This window comes from Meriones unguiculatus, chromosome 1 (genome assembly GCF_030254825.1).
Source record: "Meriones unguiculatus strain TT.TT164.6M chromosome 1, Bangor_MerUng_6.1, whole genome shotgun sequence".
In the NCBI taxonomy this organism is placed as follows: Eukaryota; Metazoa; Chordata; class Mammalia; order Rodentia; family Muridae; genus Meriones; species Meriones unguiculatus.
The window spans coordinates 178182637-178201999 of NC_083349.1; the positions used below are offsets into that span (position 1 = coordinate 178182637).

Genomic DNA, 19363 nt, shown 5'->3' on the forward strand with positions numbered 1-19363 from the left:
GACTCTGACAGGCTTTCGCAAGGCGAAATCCTACGAGACTGAAGAACAGAGAATTAACTGCTTTGAAATTTCAGTGACCTTTAGCAAGGGTAAAGTTGGAACATATGAGGACTCCGACACATAGCTATTCCAAGTCACAGCTATCCTCTCCCTGACTAGCGGGCGCTTCCACTTAGATGCAAAAGAGGTATGTCAAGGGTCGTCAGTTGTGAAATAAAAAGCTTCGGTGTGCAAAATATCTGCTTTTAAAATGCCTTCCCGGGGGCCACAGACATGGCCAGACCAAGGTACCTAACACCAAGGCTGCCAACCTGCGTTCAGTCCTCAGGACCTCCATGGTGAAAAGAGAAAGCTAACGTCTGCGAGTTGTCCTCTGAGCGCCACATGTGCGCCACGGCATGCATGTGTCCATTTACCACGCCAACACACAAAATAAGAAAGTAGATGTAATTTCCAACCCCACCCCCCACATTTCCCACTCACAATCATAACCTCTATAGTGAATTAAACTGAGTTCATGTCTGTTGTAACACAGTTATTTTTAAGTATGCAGTCGTTCTAAGAAAACTAGGTCAAAAGAATGAGAGTAAAAGTCAGATTGGGAGGGTTATTTATTTATTTATTTATTTAACAAAAGCCCACTGATGGAAAAAGACAAGAACTTTTAAAACTTAATAAGCTGAGTCTGGAACAGGGCTGTTAGCCCATCTACTCAAGGGGCTGAAGCAGGAGGGTCCTAGGTTCAAGACCAGCTTGGGTAACTTAGTGAGATTAGCACAAACAATGCCCCAGGCTCAATCTGCAGCACTGAAAACAGCTTAACTGCAACTTAACTACAACCCAACCCAAGGAACAGCATGACCAGCCACTCAGAACTCAACAACAATACAGATAACAACCACCTACAACCAAACTACTAGCACCCTACCAAAATCCAATTTATAACCAACTAATCAACCTACTGTGTAGCAGGTTCCTCTAGACTAAAATCTTCCATCTTGGAGGAAAATGCTTAAGACAGGATGTTCACAGGGAGGTGAAACAACAGGCCCATTCTAAAGGAAACTGAAATAATACAGAGAAGCTCCTTAAGACAGGAAGTAAACCGCTCAGGACAGCTTCAGGAAATCCCTGAGACTGATCAGATTCACTTGGGTCCATCCATTCCCAAAAGTATAAATAGTAAAGACTGCTGAGGGCCTATCTCAGACCATCCTAAATGCCTGGAAAAAGCAGAGACCAGCCAAACTGCCTGGAAAAAAATAAAGAACAGACCACCGAGGTACCTGGACAAGGGCACACTCCAAATTGTTGAGCTTCCTGTAGGTGGTTCAGTGTGCTCCAGGTTTTCAGTTTTTGTGAACTGTCACTTGTGCTGTGTGGACTTTGGTGATGCAACCATCTTTGAGTCATTTCTGTCCTGTAAGTAATTCCCCCATATTTTCATAAGGAACCTCAGTAAATCTCATCGGTTCATCAAGATGGACTTTGATGGTATTTGTACTTTAGTCTTTTGTCAGCCTCTTTTCTTGGGTGTTTGCTCTCATCTTCCCAAGACTAGTGTCTCACAACCCAACCCAACTAATGACCCAACTACATACAATACTAGTAACAACCTCACTATAACTAAAAGTACAAAAATCCATCCACAGACAGCTCTCCACACACAGCAGATGGCAAGGAAACTGACAGAGACTCTTTCCCATTTGGTAGTTAGGGAACTTCAAACTCAAACAAGCTCACCTCAAGACACCTTTTAGAAGTCAAAGCACACATCAGTGGCAACCCCTGAAGCTGACATGCACATATTGGAACACAACTCTCATTCATATGTGGTGGAAATGGAAAATGGTGCAACTATTTTGAGAGTTTGGGGTTTCTTAAAAAACTAAGCACAATCTTACTACATAATTCAACCATCGCACCCTTATTATTTACTAAACAACTTGAAAGCGTATATCCGCTTGAAAATCTGCACAGATGGTTAAAGCTTTGCTCAAATTTGAAAGTAAACACAAACCCTTCAGCAGATGATGGACAAACTATGGTACACCTAGAAAACGGAGTATTATTCAGGGCTGAAAAGAAAGGATCTATCACGCCGCGAAAAGCCATGAGGGACTTAGATGTAAATTACTAAGTGAAAGAAACTGATTTGAAGAAGCCCCACTTTGTGATGTTACAAGTAACTGAAGTGCAAAGACGCAAAGACGTGCAGAGCCCATGGACAAACGAGAGGCCGTCAGCGTGAGAGGGATAAGCTCAGCACGTGGAGGAGTGTTCTGTTCACTTCTTAAAGCCCATGCTGCACCCTAGGGGAAACTATGGACTCTCAGATGCATGAAATGTCAGAACCAGTTCACTGATGGTCCTGTTACAAACACACCAGTTGGGAGTGGGAGGTAGGTAGTGGAGGCAGATTGTACATACATGGGAGCCATCTGCATTGCATCTTCTACTTAAGTTTGCGGGGAACCTAAAGCTGGTTTTAAATAAAAATTGTTAACACATATTCATTCTTGTAATGCACAGGCTCCAAAAGCAATACAGTGATAATCAAAAATGTATAGATGAGCACTTAAAAAGAATGACAGACTAGGATTCCTTACCCTGAACCTAGGTTAAAATGAATTGGTTTATATTCTTTTTCTTCTGTCTTTTAATAACTACTTCATCAATTTCACTTTACTCCTTTTATAGTATGACCCTTTTTCATGTATAAAAGAGAAATTATGGCTGTGATTCTATGCTTCTTAGTACTTATTAGCATACTTATGAAGAAAACGATGTCCTAAGTGCAGCCGATCACCGGTACCTGCTGGAAACCCAGTGTTACCAGCAGAGCTATGACTGAAATACATTTTTACCATATCCCGCATATGAGCTTGATCAGTCTGACACAGAACAAGGGGAAGCCTGGGCCTCACCTGACTTGTGGAGGCTGATGGATCGCAGATTAGGGAACAACCTAGCCAGGGAGTCAGCGGGCTCCTCAATAGCATTCAAGTGATTGTTGGCCAGGACCAGGGTATCCAGTGAAGGGAACATGACACCCAGCTTTCGGATTTCAGTCCAGTCTTGGAGGTTATTGTCTGTTATGTGTAGGAGCTTAAGGGAATGACAGCAAACAGAAGGACAAGACACTGTTTCATAGTCATTAAGGCACAGGAAGAGCTCCTCCAAACTGTAGAGAGAAAAAGAAACATCAGTTGAGTTTTATCTTCACACACACTGCCATGCAGTCACTAACTAAATGATGCAAGTGCCAGTAACCCAGCGGGCTGCAGCAGGAAGAACATCAATTTGAGGCTAGCCTCGGCTACAGAGTGATAGCCTGACTTAAAAGCTAAAAATAAATAAATACCCACTATATGTGAGACTCTGACATGTATTGCAGACAAAATATAAAGGAATATTCCTGAAGCTGAAAGTAGTGTATCACTGGGCAGGTAAATCTAATGTGCGACAGGAGCTGCTGCTCCATTATCTGTGTGTGCATCTAACCGAATGGCAAAGCACACAGCACAGATTCTAAGCGCAAGAGTGTTTTATGTAGTGACGAGCCTGAAGTGGAGGTGAACAAACCAGGATAAAGGCTGCCCTGCTTTCGAGGAACCATCAACTTAACTAAGCTGAGAGGCAATAGGAGAAAGCTCCAGAAACAACATGGACAAATGTTTATAAAAAGAAAAATAACTACCAGATTCCTACCCCATGCCAGGCCTTGTGCCAGGAATGCTAATATAATGGTATTCATTTCACAGACAAGGAAACTGAGCCCAAAGAGGTGACAGGATTGTCAAAGGTCTCAGGGTTAGTAAGTGACATCTGAGTTTAGACATTAATTCAACTGCCACACCCACTGGTACAAAGTCAAACCATTCTAGCACCTGAGAAGGAGAATGAGCTCAAGGCCAGCCCCAGCTACAGGGGAAACTGAGGCCACGGCTCCTGGGCTTCACAAGACTCTGTCTCAAACAATCAATCCCAGCACCATGCTGGACACTGTACATAGCACAGAAAGCTCATTAGATTAACAGTGAGGAATTAAGGTGCAGTGTGAGGGGCGATCCGTGGTGTGTGGGTATGTGTGTGTGTGGCTTGGATATTTCTACATTTAGACAAGCAGAGAAACTACAGCTTCACTTCTTACTGTCAGAAGTTTCCTCTGCACAGATATATGCAAAAACAGACACAAACAGAACAGAACAAAACATTTCTGGACTGACAACCTGAAAGTATAATTTCTTTCTTAAATTATTGAAACGAATGCCAGGTTCCCTTTGCATCAGGCTGTAGAGGCACTTAGGCACCTCAATGTCACCATATTTTAGAGATACTAGTATTGTTTTCCCTCCAGAGGAAAGGGCTAAAGCACAATTCTTAAGTAGGGTACTCGGACGACTAAAATGTAGAAAGGCTGAGATGCTCTGGATGGCAGCTCCTTCTTGGGATATTTCCTCAGAAAGGAGGCCACCCCAGGTCTCCCAGCTATGTTCCTGGAAAGGTGAGCGGATCACCCCACATCCTCACTCCAGTGACTTCATTTTTCTGACCTTTCTCCATTCAATCTACAGCTCTAGAGTTTCTGAGGTGAGAGATCAGCAGAAATTCTATGCAGAGGCATGGACTGCGACATGCGCCCCCCCCCCCCATCCCCTACCCTCCACCGGGTCCCACCCCCCATGATCTGTGGGCTTACTCTGGTAATTCCTGCAGTATTGTGTGTACTGTTTCCCAAGATGCTTTGCTGTTGTTGAGGACAAGTTTGCGAACCCCAGAGAAGGAACCAGCACATGTTCTCTCTAAAACCGACAGACTCAGAGGATTGGAACTCAGGTTTAGAAATTCCAGCTGAGGAACATTTGAAACAATCTTACTGACCTGCAGTGAAAAAAGAGGAAGGCATGAGTCAAACAGTAACTGGAACTGTGGTAGAGCAATCACATTCACGAGTGACTGAGGGAGTGGGTCCGGGTAAAGGGCCCGTTACCTCAGGGAGTCACACTTTACAATGCACCTACAGAGTAGAAGTGACTCCGATAAATTGAAGCAAATAGTTTATTTAGTTTGTTCCCAAGAAAGCGTAGCATAGCTGAGTTAGTGGCACAGAAAAGGACCATTAGCAAGGACCCCATTCTGCCCAGTGTGATGTGCTCTTGCAGAAGTAAGATAAAAGGATAATTCAGATGACATTCTAGGCTACACATTTTTAAAGAGCTAAGATTAGGCCATGCGACTCTCTTTGAGTGTGGTCTCCCTCACATTCTCAACACCATGTTAAGTGTATGTGTCTTCAACCCTCACTCCCAGGACTCCTACAATCATCCATGTGTTCAAAACTGACTGACAACACAGTACCACTCAGGGATGCTTCAGTTTGTTTCCAAGACAAATCAAACTTTAAAACATATTTATGCAAAAGCCCAAAACATCCAATATAGAACAACTGATAGGTGATGGATGGATGGATGGATGGATGGATGGATGGATGGATGGGCAGATGAATAGATACTGGTGAAAAAGAAAGCATGATCACCAGTTTATGGCTTACTCAGCATCTTGTACAATCAAGTAGAGTAGGACACTTGACTGGTCTAACTACGCACTCTGCAAAGTTGTCTTCACACAGCCTATCTCATTAACTCTTAATCTGCCAAATGTGACTTTTGTTGTGACAAGAGACACACTGAAGCTCAGAGATGCTGCATAATTTGACTACAGTCCCACAGCACATGATGAGTATGACCTGGAGAAAACGAACAGCAGTTGAAGAGTAGTTGGCATGGTCAGTTAGGACCAAGTGAAGAAAGCATGGAGTGATGCTCAATGCCTACAAATGTAGTGAGGTAATGTGGGAGTCAGAAAAGAGCAGTTGGAATTGATCTCAAAGTGTTAAAAAGCTTGGTTCAAATCAGTTTCTAACACTTGCTAGCTGACTGGTTTCAGACATATCACTTAACCTTTCCAAGGCTGTTCTCTCCCTGGTAAAACGGAGAGAGTACCCGGATGTTCCAGGACCGACCGTGTGCAGGGCTACACGGGACGTCACTTGGGGCTGAGATATGAGCATCTCTGTTTTCAGAGCTATGGAGGAGATGAGTAAAGCAGAGAGACACATAGGCAGAACAGGGGAGATGCAGCAGCACAAGGCCACAGCATCTGCTCAGTTTAGTGAGATAAAGTCCAGGACGGCTCACAGGAGTCTGCCAGGAGGAGAGGCCCTCCCTGTTCATCAATTCTGCACACTAAATGTTTCACAAATGAAGAAGTGAGCCACTCAAAAGGGAAGATACACTGAGCTGCTGTTTAAAGTGTGAGGGACCCCACACTGAGAATATTCTCTTGCAGTCACTTCTGTGGGTAAATGTTACCAAACAATAATGCAGTACAAGGCTAAAATCTGACACCCAGGCTATGACTATCTCACAGCTTAATTAATGGCTTGTGCAGCGACCAACAGTGTACGCACTCTGTGTCCTAAATGCCAATGAGAAGGACTTCCATACAGAAGACAAGAAACAGTTACCAGAGGGGTGTGAAATTCTCCTTAATAAGTTCAAATAATAGTATAACACCAATAAATAGACAAAATGTAAAACCTCCTCCCTCTGTGTTTCTGTAATAAAAAAAAATAAGTAACTTAAAGGTTGTGAAATAAATCTGGGCTCTCTCAAGGCTAAGGGCTGTGTGATGTTCTCTGTACCATTTACACTGGCCAAGTGTTCAGTGAGGACACCGGGTATGGCCCTAACACTAAACTGGACACAAGCTTGGGCATCAGGCAGGAAAAGTTGTGTTAGAAACAAGTATTTTTTCTTTTAAAGTATTAAGATCAAAAAGGCTTCCTGTGTAACCTCACACTGATGGTAAGAGTTGTGAAAATACAGTGTTGGTTAGAGTGATAAAAATGTCCTTATGATGGACAAACTTCCCAACAGCAAAAGCAACACATCCACTGAACTTCTAAGGCAGTTCTTGGTGTCTTTAAGTTAAAAATAAAAAGACTCCCCTGGCTGGAATGAGGTGAGTTTGGTCATGTGCAAAAGCTGGACGGTGAACTTGCGTTACCTCTGAGGTCTCTGCAGCTCAGGGTTTCAGAGGAGGTCCCTACCCTCTGAAACTAAAGGCATAAGGAAAATGGGGAAGGGATTGATGACAACAATCTGAAATTTATGCCCAAGCTTTTCTCTGTCTACCTCACTTGACTAGCGAACACCTCCCTCCTCTCAAATACTTGATTCAATTTCTCTTAGAAAATGGTTTTGATAAGAAAAAGAAGGGAGAAAAGAGATACATTGGGAAAGGTTGAACAAAATTCTACCCAGCCAAAAATTCAAGTCGTAGCTAAAAAATGCAATTGCTTTATATACAGGTGCCCAATTAAGAAAGGTAGACACAATTTTCCCTCCCTTTAAGGTATTACATTTCCCACCCATATGTGCTTTAGCCTCAGATATACGGCAGCTAGGAGCTTAAAAGAAAAGAAATGGCTCATAACGTGTAACATTAGCGACCACTCAAACTCAAAGAACACACTGCATTACTTAGCTCCACACTGCGATGTTAATACAGGCTGAATTCAAATGGGTTAATGTCTAGAGACAAATGATCTTTTTCATAATCAGACACATGGGTTGTAAGGGGATTGAAATGTGATGTTTTAAAACCAGTGACCTATGAATCATTTGTAGCCTGGCAGAGTTTAATTAAGGCAAAAGAAAAAAATCAATACTCTTGCCATTGGTTCTTCTCTAGTCTCTTTATGCTCTGATATATACTCTATAAGACCGAGATCAACTACGGTTAGGAATAAGGATTACAAGGAATGGTGAGAAACAGAATTAAACTGGAAGAGAAACCTGAAAGCAACAGGAGCAACAGGCTACCAAGTACATTGGAGGAGCTTAAACAAAGTGCAGAGACATTCCAAATAAAGATGCAGCCCCTGGCTGTATGCAGTGCAGTCTGGGAAATAACACAGACCTGTGCTAAAGAAGAGAAAAGGCTGGGTTCCTAGTGTAAGCTCCATGTGCTGTTCCTCCAACAGACAGCTCCCTTCTGAAGCGCGGTCATATCATTGAACTGCTCACCAGTGAGCAAAAGCTCGGGTACACGGTTAAAGCAGAGGGCAAACACAGCCTGAGTGACATTTTGTTATCTTCCAAACAACAAACGTAGAGGATTCAGCAGAGGACAGAGTCAGAGGAGGGTCTGGTCTGAACACCTTCCCACCCCACCCCCAGGGCCACCAATCTACCAATGCTAGGGAGGCAGCTTTAGCAGAACTGAGGACACTCACTGGTCTGAGGGTTAGCAAGGTGGCCTTTTCTGCCCCAGGGCAGCGTGAACAGAGCATGCCTGGTGACTGGGTGTGTCAGGACCAAAAAAGTACAGATTAGGGTTTGTGAACAGTGAGATATGTAGTTTGCATAGGCAAATGGATAGAAACTACTTCTCCAGCCCGAGGAATCTACGCTTCATTTATAAAGCAGGTGACAAGAACTTTGATAAAAATCCTATCAAAACAGGAACTATCACTAAGATATAGACACCAAATTTGACAGTGGAACAAACACATAAGAAAAGCTAACAGTGTTCACAGGCTTTTCTTAAAAAAAAAAGAAGGCTGTTTTAGCATTTGTGTAGCACTTGATAGCTATAAAGTATTTCAAAGGCTAATTACTAGCCCCGTGTGCAGAAAGAGTTGGAGCAAGCAAGCGACCTTCACCAATCCATAGATGCAGTCAGTCATTCCTTAACAGAGTCAAGAGGCATCTGACTCTAGTGTGCCGGGTGGTGGTGATTTTAAAAAGGCAGAAATCATCACCAAAACCAACCTCACATTCTCTAGGAAAACTGTGGCACCTGTGAGTGAGGAAACCACCACGATGGGGTAAATCCTTCGGCGGCAGTGGGCAGGTGCTCGGAGGTAACCTGACTGACACAGGGGTGGCAACCCAGGCAGAGGCCAGCAGGTGACAGGGAAAAGAGAGCAGTGGGTTTGGCATGAATAGAACGAGGAAGCTCCTATACCATGTGTTTGAGATGCACCGAGCATGGCAGTGTGGGTCTAAAGATAGACAGGAAGTTCTAGAAAGAGCAGAGAGCTGTGTGATCAGGGCTACTCCTCAGGACGCAGACCTTGGTTGCTAAGCAAGGAAAAGCAAGGGAAGGATGTCATGCCGCAGAGTCCAGCATGATTCCTTCATACAACAGTCTATGGTGTGCTGGGCAATGATGGAGGAAGCACGATACTGCAGGCAAGGGAAACTCCCTGAGGAAACTTCTCCAAGTAGTCAGAGCCAAAAAAAAAATATGAGCGTAATTTAAGACAAGAGAATGAACCAAGCTGGAAGAACTTACACGTTGTGGTAGTTAGTAGGAGAAAATATTTTAATCAGGTAGGTAGGTAATGGTATCTATAGTAATAAGAAGGAACATTATGATGCTGCTATTGTGTAGTTAGAGATACTCTGAGGTCAAAAGGCATCAGTTTTATCAAACTCCCTGACACTTGATTAATATAAGGAAAGTTCTGAGGGATTTGTCACAGATTTCAGTAACGAGAAAGTGAGTATGATCTTCGCTGCGGCAGAAGCTTCGGCAGAAGCAATTCTAAGTCAGTCTGCGGAGATAAGCAGAAGTGGAAGCAGGCTGTGAGCAGAGGACAGCAGACTGAGAAACAGAGAAAGCGGTTAGTGGGCGAAGCCTCTGCACACTCATTAACCTTTCAATCCCTGGAATACAATGTGTCCATGTTACTCACAGAAATAAGCACTGACTGAAAACTCACCACAGGTAGTTGGTGACTTGCTGTTTACCTTGACATAGAGAGCAAGAGAGAGGCTCGAGTGAGAACCAGAGTCAGCAGGATGTAAAGTGACGTAGGCAAGAACCTAATGGTTACCGACGCCTTTCCCCAAACACTGGTGCGCAAGCTTTACCTCATGCCAGTCTTCGAGCTTGTTGTCGGAAAGATCCAGTTCTGACACATGTGCGCAGAAGGCGGCAATTTCTCTTTCATCTCCCGCACAGGTAATCCCGCAGCTGTTCAACACGAGCACGCTTGGGAGGTTGAGGCGATCTGAATCATTGGAAACACAGAATATGTGCTCCACTCAGCCTAATTCCTGCTATGTATGTTTGTCCCTCAGGAATCATCAGGAAACAAAACTATACCTCCTGCATTCCAATAGGGCCTACAAATTATAATGGGGTCTTGGAGCCTTGACTCCTAATGGGAGAGAGTTAAATATAGGCCAGGAGGAGCTCCTGAGTGCTGAAATCCCACCTCAGAGTCTCCTCAGCTCTGCTCCCCGCCGGGTACCTGGCAGTTACCAGCAACACCCACACTGTCATCTCCTCCGCACATCAGACCCAGATGAACTGTGGTCTAGACCACCACTGACTGACCTCAGTTCTGTAGTTCTGAAGCGTTCTGTACTGCTCTTTTCTCTCTAATGCTCCTTGTAAAAGTTGTCTCAAACTACTAATGAGTTATCTGCTAAGCCACCTCTGTCAAGTTTGTATGTTCAAAATATCTTCCTCGCTCATGGGAAGATAATCAAAATGCTGCTACTTTCACTCCTGCCTACCAATTATTCACATTTTATATTCATGTATTAACAGATTTTTTTTCCTTATGAAAATATAACCCTTCTTTTAAAATAATTCCTGATTGGAGAAAAGGCTCCAGAATCCGAAATACCCAAAAACAGGGTCACCCAAATAACAAGTGTGACCACTGCCTGTTCTAACATGCACGTGTCAAAAAAAACTCTCTACTGCAAGGGATAAACCTGACAACTCAACCACATTTTCTCCCACTTGGAAAGAAACAAGAGCTCCTGAAGGTCATGATTTCTAACTTGAGGCCTTGAATTATATGGTTTTTCTACTAAGTGCTACTTAGTATCAAATTTCTCAGATGTAGCACACAGCCTGGGCACCAAACTGCCAGCTCAGAAGTCTAGTCTATAGAATGGACGACAGCTATACTGAGAAATGACTGTCTGTGGACCCTGAGTGCTGGAATAAAGCAGTGATTCCCTATGAACCCCCCTTTAATCACAAAGAACCATTTCTAAAATCTGTTCGTCAGCTAAGATAAAAAGGCTAGCGACAACCCACCTCGCACACTTCCCTCTCCTAGAGTGCCTTTGTCTCCTCTCCAACCATATTCTACATTCTCCAAGGACTTGTTAACCTTTGACCCTTTCCTCATAGTACTATCTTCTAAATTTCATTCTTAACCACTGTGGCTTTCATTTGGCTCAGCATAAGCTGTATTGTGTTATAGCCTCACAAATGTGAATGTCGTGAAATCTGATCCAAGAACCCATGAAGGCGCTCAGGGGCACAGGCCAGCCTTGTGCTGTTCTGTACCCTCCACGTTCCTTGAAAGGGTATGCACTGGAAGTACTGTATTAGTCTTGCCCTGTAAGGACAACTAAAATGCCTCTGGCTAATTTGGAAAAAAAATCATTTCTGTGAGGCTCTGTAAGACAACACTGGACTCACAGCATGCAGTGATACCCATTTGACTCATAATTCAAAATAAAGGCACTCATTCACAAACAAGGCGATGTTGTGATCCAGCCTAGGGAGTCACCCACAAATTCACAGTCCCACCTTCCTTACCTTTCATAGGAGAGCCCTGGGGGGTGGCTGGGACATGGACTCCCATCCCAGGACCACGGCGGTAAGGGAAGTTTTCAGGACTGTATTTTTCACACAACACTTGCATGAAACTTCTTCCACTAGGCTGTTCCATCTTCTTTTCTGAAAAGTCTACAAGAAACCGAGAAATCATTTATTCATATAAGAACTAATTCTTGTTTATGAGGCAGGAGGCTGGCACTGCAGACGGGTGCAGCATGCTACTACCTCAGGCCAACTTGTACTGTGGCAAGACCACAAAATGGAAGAGGACAGGGTGGTATGTGCAATATCACTAAAAAGTAGAGCAGCACCTAAGAATGGTGTCCTTCCAACCATGGGTAAACAAGGACATCTTTGGTTGGCTTATAAGGTACATGTAGGAATTAGAAAAAGGCTGAACAAGATGGTGTAGCCTAAACATGAGACTAATATGAATAGTTCATATGAATCCTTTAATCCTGTCCCTTGAAATGTATTCTTTGCCCACAGTAACAAGAACCCTTGTATAAGCTGTGGCTGACAGGAGAGACACATCCGTGGTAATTCCAGAACTCTTTAACATAGCCAGTGCTTTCCATCCAACCTCCCTCTTCCTGCCTCCCTTCATTCTTCTGAATCAAAACAGGTGCCTTACTGGATCATGAGTCTAGGAAGTAAACCTGATGAAAGTGGAACATAAGCAAAAGGGACCAAGGTCCCCCCAAACTCCATGGACCTATGCTCTCATACCTTTGGAATTCCAGTGACCGATGATAATCTACTTTAACGTAAGCCACTGTCCTCCCTTTCCTGGCCACTTACAACTGGACCTAAGCCTACCTAACAGAGAGTGCTACTTCTTCTGGTGTTGATTTCAGGGGGTTCTTTCTATTTGATCTCATCTCAGGGCCCACACATTCAATAACTCTAGAATTTTCTCTGCATCCATGCACATATCAAAGGAGAGAATACTAAACACGCTGACTTCTGACAGCCTGACAACCCACTGCCCTTGGGGACTGGGCTACGCTCTACACTGTGTATCAGCCAGAATACAGGCAACTACAATTCCTCTCCAACTGCCAGCCACCACACTACTTTTTAAAATTAATCAATAATAAGAAGAAAGATGGTGACTGAAATGAAGAAAAGGCTTAGAAATGGCCCGGCAATGAGAGGACACAGTGGCCTACAAACAGTTGCATGGATCACTGCATGCTCCCTTAGTAGCTGAGCAGAGTAGGAAAGAGCTGGCCTTTGAGGAGGGGAACACACTTGTTTGGTTTCTTTGAGCCCATCTTGGCACTTGGGTAATTTGATAGATATGATGGATCCAGGACCAGATGGAAAGGAATTAGGAAGATGTCACAAAAAACAAAGGCTCAATGAAGACGTGAGCTAATATACCAGGAAACAAGCACTGAGCATGAGAGATTCAAGAGGGCTTTAGCAAAAATTTTTTGGGGAATTGCAGGGGCCAGCAAAGGGAGAGGTGGATGTAAGGTACACCCTCGGGTTCCTGGTGCTGACCATTAACTAGTATCTTTAATCAGTCAAGGGACGATGAACTGCACTTCCTCTGTGGACAATGTGGCCACTTGGTGGCATTCTGGAGAACACTGTAAAGTTTGGTGACAAATGTTGGCTGAAGATGGAGACTCAAATGTCGCATGGATATAGGACATGTTATGAGGAATAGAAAGACAAAAGAACGATGGGGCTGGGGAAAGAAGCGGCAGTAAGTCACAAAGAAAAGCAGCAGGAATAACCAAAGGGCAGAGGGCACAGACGACAGGTTAGGACTTTGCTGAGAAGTGAAGGAAGATGGGATGTCAGGCCCCTCAGCAACCAGAGTAAAAAGCCATGGGCACTGGCACGATTCCCTCCCTTAAGCTACTAGGGACTGGTTGGAGAGACGGTTCAGTGCTTCGCAGCACAGAGGACCCTGGTTTGGTTCTGAACACCAACATGCCAGCTCCAAACTACCTATCTGGAACTCCAGCTCTGGGGGATCCAACACCTGCTTCTGGCCTCCATAAGCACCAGATATGCTTGCGGAACACATACACATATGTGAGCAAACACTCCTGCACATACAAATAAATACAAATAAATCATTAAAAGCAATTAGAGATGTGAGTTCAGCTACACATTAGCTAGGGAGGCGAAGGACTGGAAGACAGCAGCAGGAACAAGCACTAAAGAGTTTCTCCGAGTGCTGTTAGATGCCAACCAGCTAATGCTTCAGACTGCTCGCTGTGAGTGCTGACATTTATTTCCCCGTAGCAACATGCTTTACTTGTGCTTATATAGTTAAATAAGCCAAACACTGACTCTTTTTCGCAGGCTATTAGAATAACTCTAGCCTTAAACTGTACAGACAGAACCACTGTGGCATTCTCTATCTTCTAGTTCTGACTCAGAGCATCAAGTGAAGCATGCTGTATATGGCAAGGGCTTGATGAATGCTGTTGAGGACTGCAATCACTCATCTCTAGAGTGCTGAGCAGAAAAGGCAGAGACTTTGGGAAGAGGGTAGATGAAGCCCCACTCAGATTTTACCACTTAATAGCTTTGTGACTAACAGCAAGATGCTCTACCGCCTGCAGGAGCAAATATGTCGGCACTTCCTTCTTTCTGTACAAATGAGCATGCCCATCTAATTAGTATGCAAAATTGATTTTTTTGTCCTTGATAAATGGTAAAATTATATGTACACCAAATAACTTTTAAAATAAATCTTTATGATTATCAGGAAATGTCTGATTTCTATATTTTATCTGTTCATATACCTGAGGTCATGTAAAATTTCTTGGATGAAAGGTCACAAGCGGAGAAAGTTTTAAAAAGGCCCGATCTGTACACTGCTCGGCTGACAGGGTCTCTGGTGAGACTGCCGACGTGCAGTACAGGTCCAAACTACACACTGTTCTTTCTGGTGGGAGTTACGGGGAGAGGGAAAACCCACGCACACAGCAAGTTTACGCTCCTCACAGACTAGGTGCACATGAACTAGCTCCTAACCACTCTTTCCTCCTCACCCATGGATGACCTAAGCCTGCCCCTCAAGTCTGCAGCAAGACTTTAAAGGAGGAAAAAGCACAAACTGCCTGTCTTCAGCTGCAACTGAGCAAGTCTACGGGACTTTGCACAATCAGTTGAGATGTTTACAACACACGATTTCACTGATTATGTATGTATATGTATATGTATATGTATATGTATATGTATATGTATATGTGGAGTATATAACAGGTCACCTTGGAAACACCTTCAACACCAGGCTGCACTCCATTTAATCCCTGTAAGCTTACAGTTGGCACCTGCTTTAGTGCTATTAAGATATGACAGTTTATTCCTCTGATCTGCAGAGTGGTAAGCGTCTGAACAGAGCTACCGTGACTTCAAGAAGTCTCCGACTGGCAGGTTCTTTGTTTATGTAAACTCACCACCATCAATAGCACACAACACAGCTCAGGTGCTCTGCCACTAGTGAAAGGCTCCAGAGGTCTTATCAAAGTCTGTCCCAAGCAGAACACCAGTGGAATTTCTAGAAATGGTTAACAAAACATCAGAGAAATTACACTGTCATCCTCCACACAATTGGCAGTTCAGGCGACTAAAGCATGTGGAAGGTAAACTGTCACTGTGGCAATGCAGGGCTCAAGCACATCTTTGATGTGGAGGCTTCTGCAGCACTTACAGCTATATAACTCAAGGGCAGCGAACTCGGACACAACTGAAATGCAGAGCACACAGGAAACGCAAAAGTAAATAGTGGTTCAAGTGAAGGCAAGTGCCTGCGATAATAAACAACCATGGGAACTTGAAAGTTTTCCCTTGAGTCTTCACGCTTGAGAAAAACTCTTCCAAAGCCAGGCCCGGAGGTGCCAGTCTATAATCCTCATTTCTTGAGAGGCGGAAGCAGAAGAATCTAAGGTACAAGGCAGCCCAGACTACAACTGATTTCAAGGCTACCCTGAACTACTTACTTAGTGAGGCTCCGTCTCAAAACAAAAATTATTAATAAAAAATGCTAGGAGTACAGATAGTGTCCTTGTTTGGCATATCATATACAAGACCCCAGGTTCAGGCCCTAGTACCCTAAAACAAAACAAAAACCGCTTTCAAATATTCGGGATATGAAAATATGTAGTGTTCTCTCCGGGATTTCAAAGTGACCCCCTTTACTGTCATTTGCTGCAGAGCCTTCCAGCAAAGCAGGTGCTGCCCCCATGGGCGCATGACCATCCAACTAGAGCCTTAAGAGGGCCACATGGATCAGTAACACAAAATCTACTCAGATCTGCTGTGTTTTAGGAGGAACGGTAGGTAGGAAAAGAAGACTGAAAACCAAGAAGGCTGAAAAAGGAGGAAATGTAGAATGGAAAAGATCTTTAACTCAAGCCCTTTAAAAGGTTTGGGGGATAATCTATGACTTTCTGGAAATAACAGGAGTCAAGTTACACCCGTCTACCTCTGCAGTTGGCAGAGTTCAAATACATTTGTCAAACTGTGCTGAACTGGTGCTGGAAACCGGGGAGTCAGCCAGCCAGGAATCTTGGGGGATGCTGCTGGGTTCCATTACAGGTGGTGGGACATGAGAAAATCTCAAGTCCTTTGTGCCTCAAGATCCCACTGCAGAATGCTGCAGCACCTGGAAAACGTCACAACAAAGCATGAGCTGGGGCTAAGGCGTGCACAGCGCTGCCACCAGCTGGATTGCTATCAGAGCATCTAGTCTCACGAGCATACTGTCAAACAAGCTGCCTCCCCACCCAAAGAAGGTGAGCTAAAGTATGGAAGTCAATACAACCTACAACCGGGTTAAAGCTGACCCTGGATGCTAACGTTACTCAAGACACAGCCTCTGGTGGTAAGCAATATAAATACTGTCCACAGAAACAACAGGGAACAGTGTGCTTCATAAAGCAGAAATACTACCAGCCCCGCTCACAACTTCCCAGAGACAGAAATACCTCAGAGTGCTAAATGTAAAATCGAAACCTTATAAAAATAGAAGTATTGGGATATATGAGCACAGGCTATCTCTGAAAGGAAAAAAGAGAAAGAGTTAGAGGCAGCAGCAGCAACTGTCTCTGAGAGACTGTGGAAGAAAGGAGGGTGGGAGCAGAGGGGAGGCAGGGCAGAGAGGAGCCTTGAGCTACTCTCTGAGGTACCTGAACTCAGAAGACCCAGGTGCCATCTGTCAGAGCAGGCACTTTCATGTAACATATACATGAAATATACAGATCCAATAATCTGTCAGGTTGTTAAAATTATGTTTTTATTTAATATTATAGTTTCTATTAAAAAAAGAAATTCAAGTTGGGTTTTTTGGCACGTGGTATATATAGTATTCTAGTAACTTTAAAGGAATGAAGAAGGGAAGAAAAGAAAAATAGAATGGGTGATCAAATGAAGTTGGTAATTTTGTAAAACGCACTGAAAAAAGTAGAAGGGCACATACCTGAGCCTAGGAAGTAAACTTCAGCAGTGGGACTAGGAGAGGAATGTAGGCAGACAGGAAAGTGACAGCAGCCACCAGGTCCTACAGCTCCTCACTGCTCCCTCAAAGGGCAAATGCAAAGCTGGACTCTGGACAATGGACCTGTGCAGGGCTGCAGGGAGTTCCCCGGCATGCCTTAGCCAGCCAAGAGCAATTACACAACCATACCAGGAAGCAGAGATGAACTCAGGAGCCTTCCGAACTTCAGGCCACCAGGTCACCACTGACTGAAGACCAACAAAGAAGGTCTTCCACAATGGAGCACTCTCGCTAGTTTCACAGTACTGCAATCATCAGTGGCTGCGGACCCGAGTTACACTTTAGGAATAAAGAAATAAAAACAACACCTGTCCTAAGCTACGGTGGGGTGAAATCACCCAGAAGAGACTGCGTAAGTGGAAGTATCACTTGATTCGGACCCACTTGCAAACAATAAATCAGACTTAACCACTTAACCAGAAGTAGGAGATGGTGGCACATCCGTTTACCAGAGGAAGGCAGGAAACTGCCCTCTGAAAGCACCTGCCAATATTGGCCTAAGAAGAAGGTAAACATTTGCCCACATGTGCACCGTTCACCTTTAAGGTTCTACTGGTGAGATGATGTTTCATGCCAGTGACGTTTCTTTCCAGTTAGATGTCTGCTTCCTTCCGAAGATAATCTGATAATGGGAATCACTCACAAACTGTTGGGGGTTAAACAACTGCCTCTCATTTTCTCTGTGATTTCTTTTTGAACTTTAATCCCAATTAGGTCGATCTGCTGTTCATTTATATATTAAACAAGTACTTCCACAGAGTGTATTTCACTTAGTGGGAATCAATGAACACACATGTATCAGAGGCTGAATTTGTGCTGAGCACTAAAGAAAGGGAGAAGAAACAAAATTCGAACCCTGACTTCACAAGATTACCACACTTTGAAAGAAATACATGAGCCCCAAGTCACACAGAAAGAGTAGCGTGGGGGGTGAAGAGACTGTTCAGTAGTTAGAGCCTTTCCTGTTCTTGCAAAGGACCTGGGTTCAGTTTCCAACATCTATGTAGTAGCTCCCAACTGTCTCTAACTCCAGTTCCAGGGGACTCTGTGTCTCTCCTGACCTCCAAGGGCTCCTACACACGTGGTGCGTGCACACAAACACACACACACACACACACACACACACACACTCATGAACACACACATATTCAGGCACATACACATAAAATGAAGTAAGCATTTAAAAAAAACACAGGAAGTGGTTAACTTTTGGAAGCATAACGAAATAGATGAAACCTGGGCCATCTAGCAGAGGAGCAAGCTAGAGAACATTCCAAGTACTAGCGACAAAGGAACAGGGACATCAGAATCCAGGGACAGTGGGGGTGGAGGGCGCAGTTCAGGAAGGGGTTCAGAGCATGCTGACCCTGCTCAAGCCAGAGGTTATCCTGCAGAGGTTTAAAAAAAAAAGAAAAAAGATAAATTTCACAGTGCTGTGGACGCAGTGCAAAGATGGCGTTCCCGATCCTACACAGCACTCAAAGTGCTGAGAATCTTCAGAGCCTTCCAGGGCAGAGCTGAGTTTGCTCACCTCAGGGGAAGTGACAATAGTTTCAGCACAGACAAGGGAGAGAGTCGAGAACAGTACCATAAGGAGAGTAAGAAAGTGAAGACAAAGATTATGGTGTGCCTGATATTTAAGAGGCTTGGATGGAAGTGGAAGAGATGAGCAGTGGATGAAGAAAACCCAGAGGTTAAGAACTGTTTCTTTTTAAGGTCAAATGAGAAATGTGTTGGCCAAGTGTGTGTGTGTGTGTGTGTGTGTGTGTGAGGGGGTCTGGAAAGGTCAGCAGTAAGTGACAGGACAAAGCCTAAAGAAGGCACTCTCCTGGGTCATGTCCCACAATCCCCCAGGATACCAGCTTTCTTAATTTTTCCAATTCTTTTCCTTAATCTAGTAGACTTCCACTAAGTGTGGATTCCTCTTTTAACCTCATCACAAAAACACTTTCTGGTTTTAACCCCAAACCCTGCTAGATCCTTCAACACTGCATTCTAGGAGGCTGCAGGCTTTGACTTGCTTCACTTTCTGAACAAGGGTTTCTGGTCCACAGTCCAGGTTCATTGCCACTGAAACACAATCACTCTAGGACAACGTCTGGATATGTTACATATATTTTTCTCCAGAAAGATGTTAAGACTCTAAAAGTGACAGTCTGTTAATGACCTTAC

The 19363-nt window shown here is 44.0% G+C and overlaps 1 protein-coding gene across 6 annotated transcripts in view; it reads right to left on the bottom strand.

The window, feature by feature from the left end:
• LOC110559822 (tubulin-specific chaperone cofactor E-like protein) overlaps positions 1 to 19363 on the bottom strand; it is a 173465-nt gene that overhangs the window by 110676 nt on the left and 43426 nt on the right. For 4 of the 6 annotated variants that reach the window (XM_060372127.1, XM_060372123.1, XM_021655446.2 and 1 more), the window contains exons 2-5: positions 11644 to 11793; positions 9948 to 10087; positions 4703 to 4884; positions 2928 to 3184 (exon numbers count right to left, since the gene is read on the bottom strand). In XM_060372127.1, coding sequence (XP_060228110.1) covers positions 2928 to 3184; positions 4703 to 4884; positions 9948 to 10087; positions 11644 to 11776 — 712 coding nt within the window. In that variant the 5' untranslated portion in view covers positions 11777 to 11793. Of the gene's footprint in view, positions 1 to 2927; positions 3185 to 4702; positions 4885 to 9947; positions 10088 to 11643; positions 11794 to 17113; positions 17234 to 19363 lie in introns of those variants that run through there. The other 2 variants (XM_021655447.2, XM_060372136.1) reach the window with 2 other exon arrangements.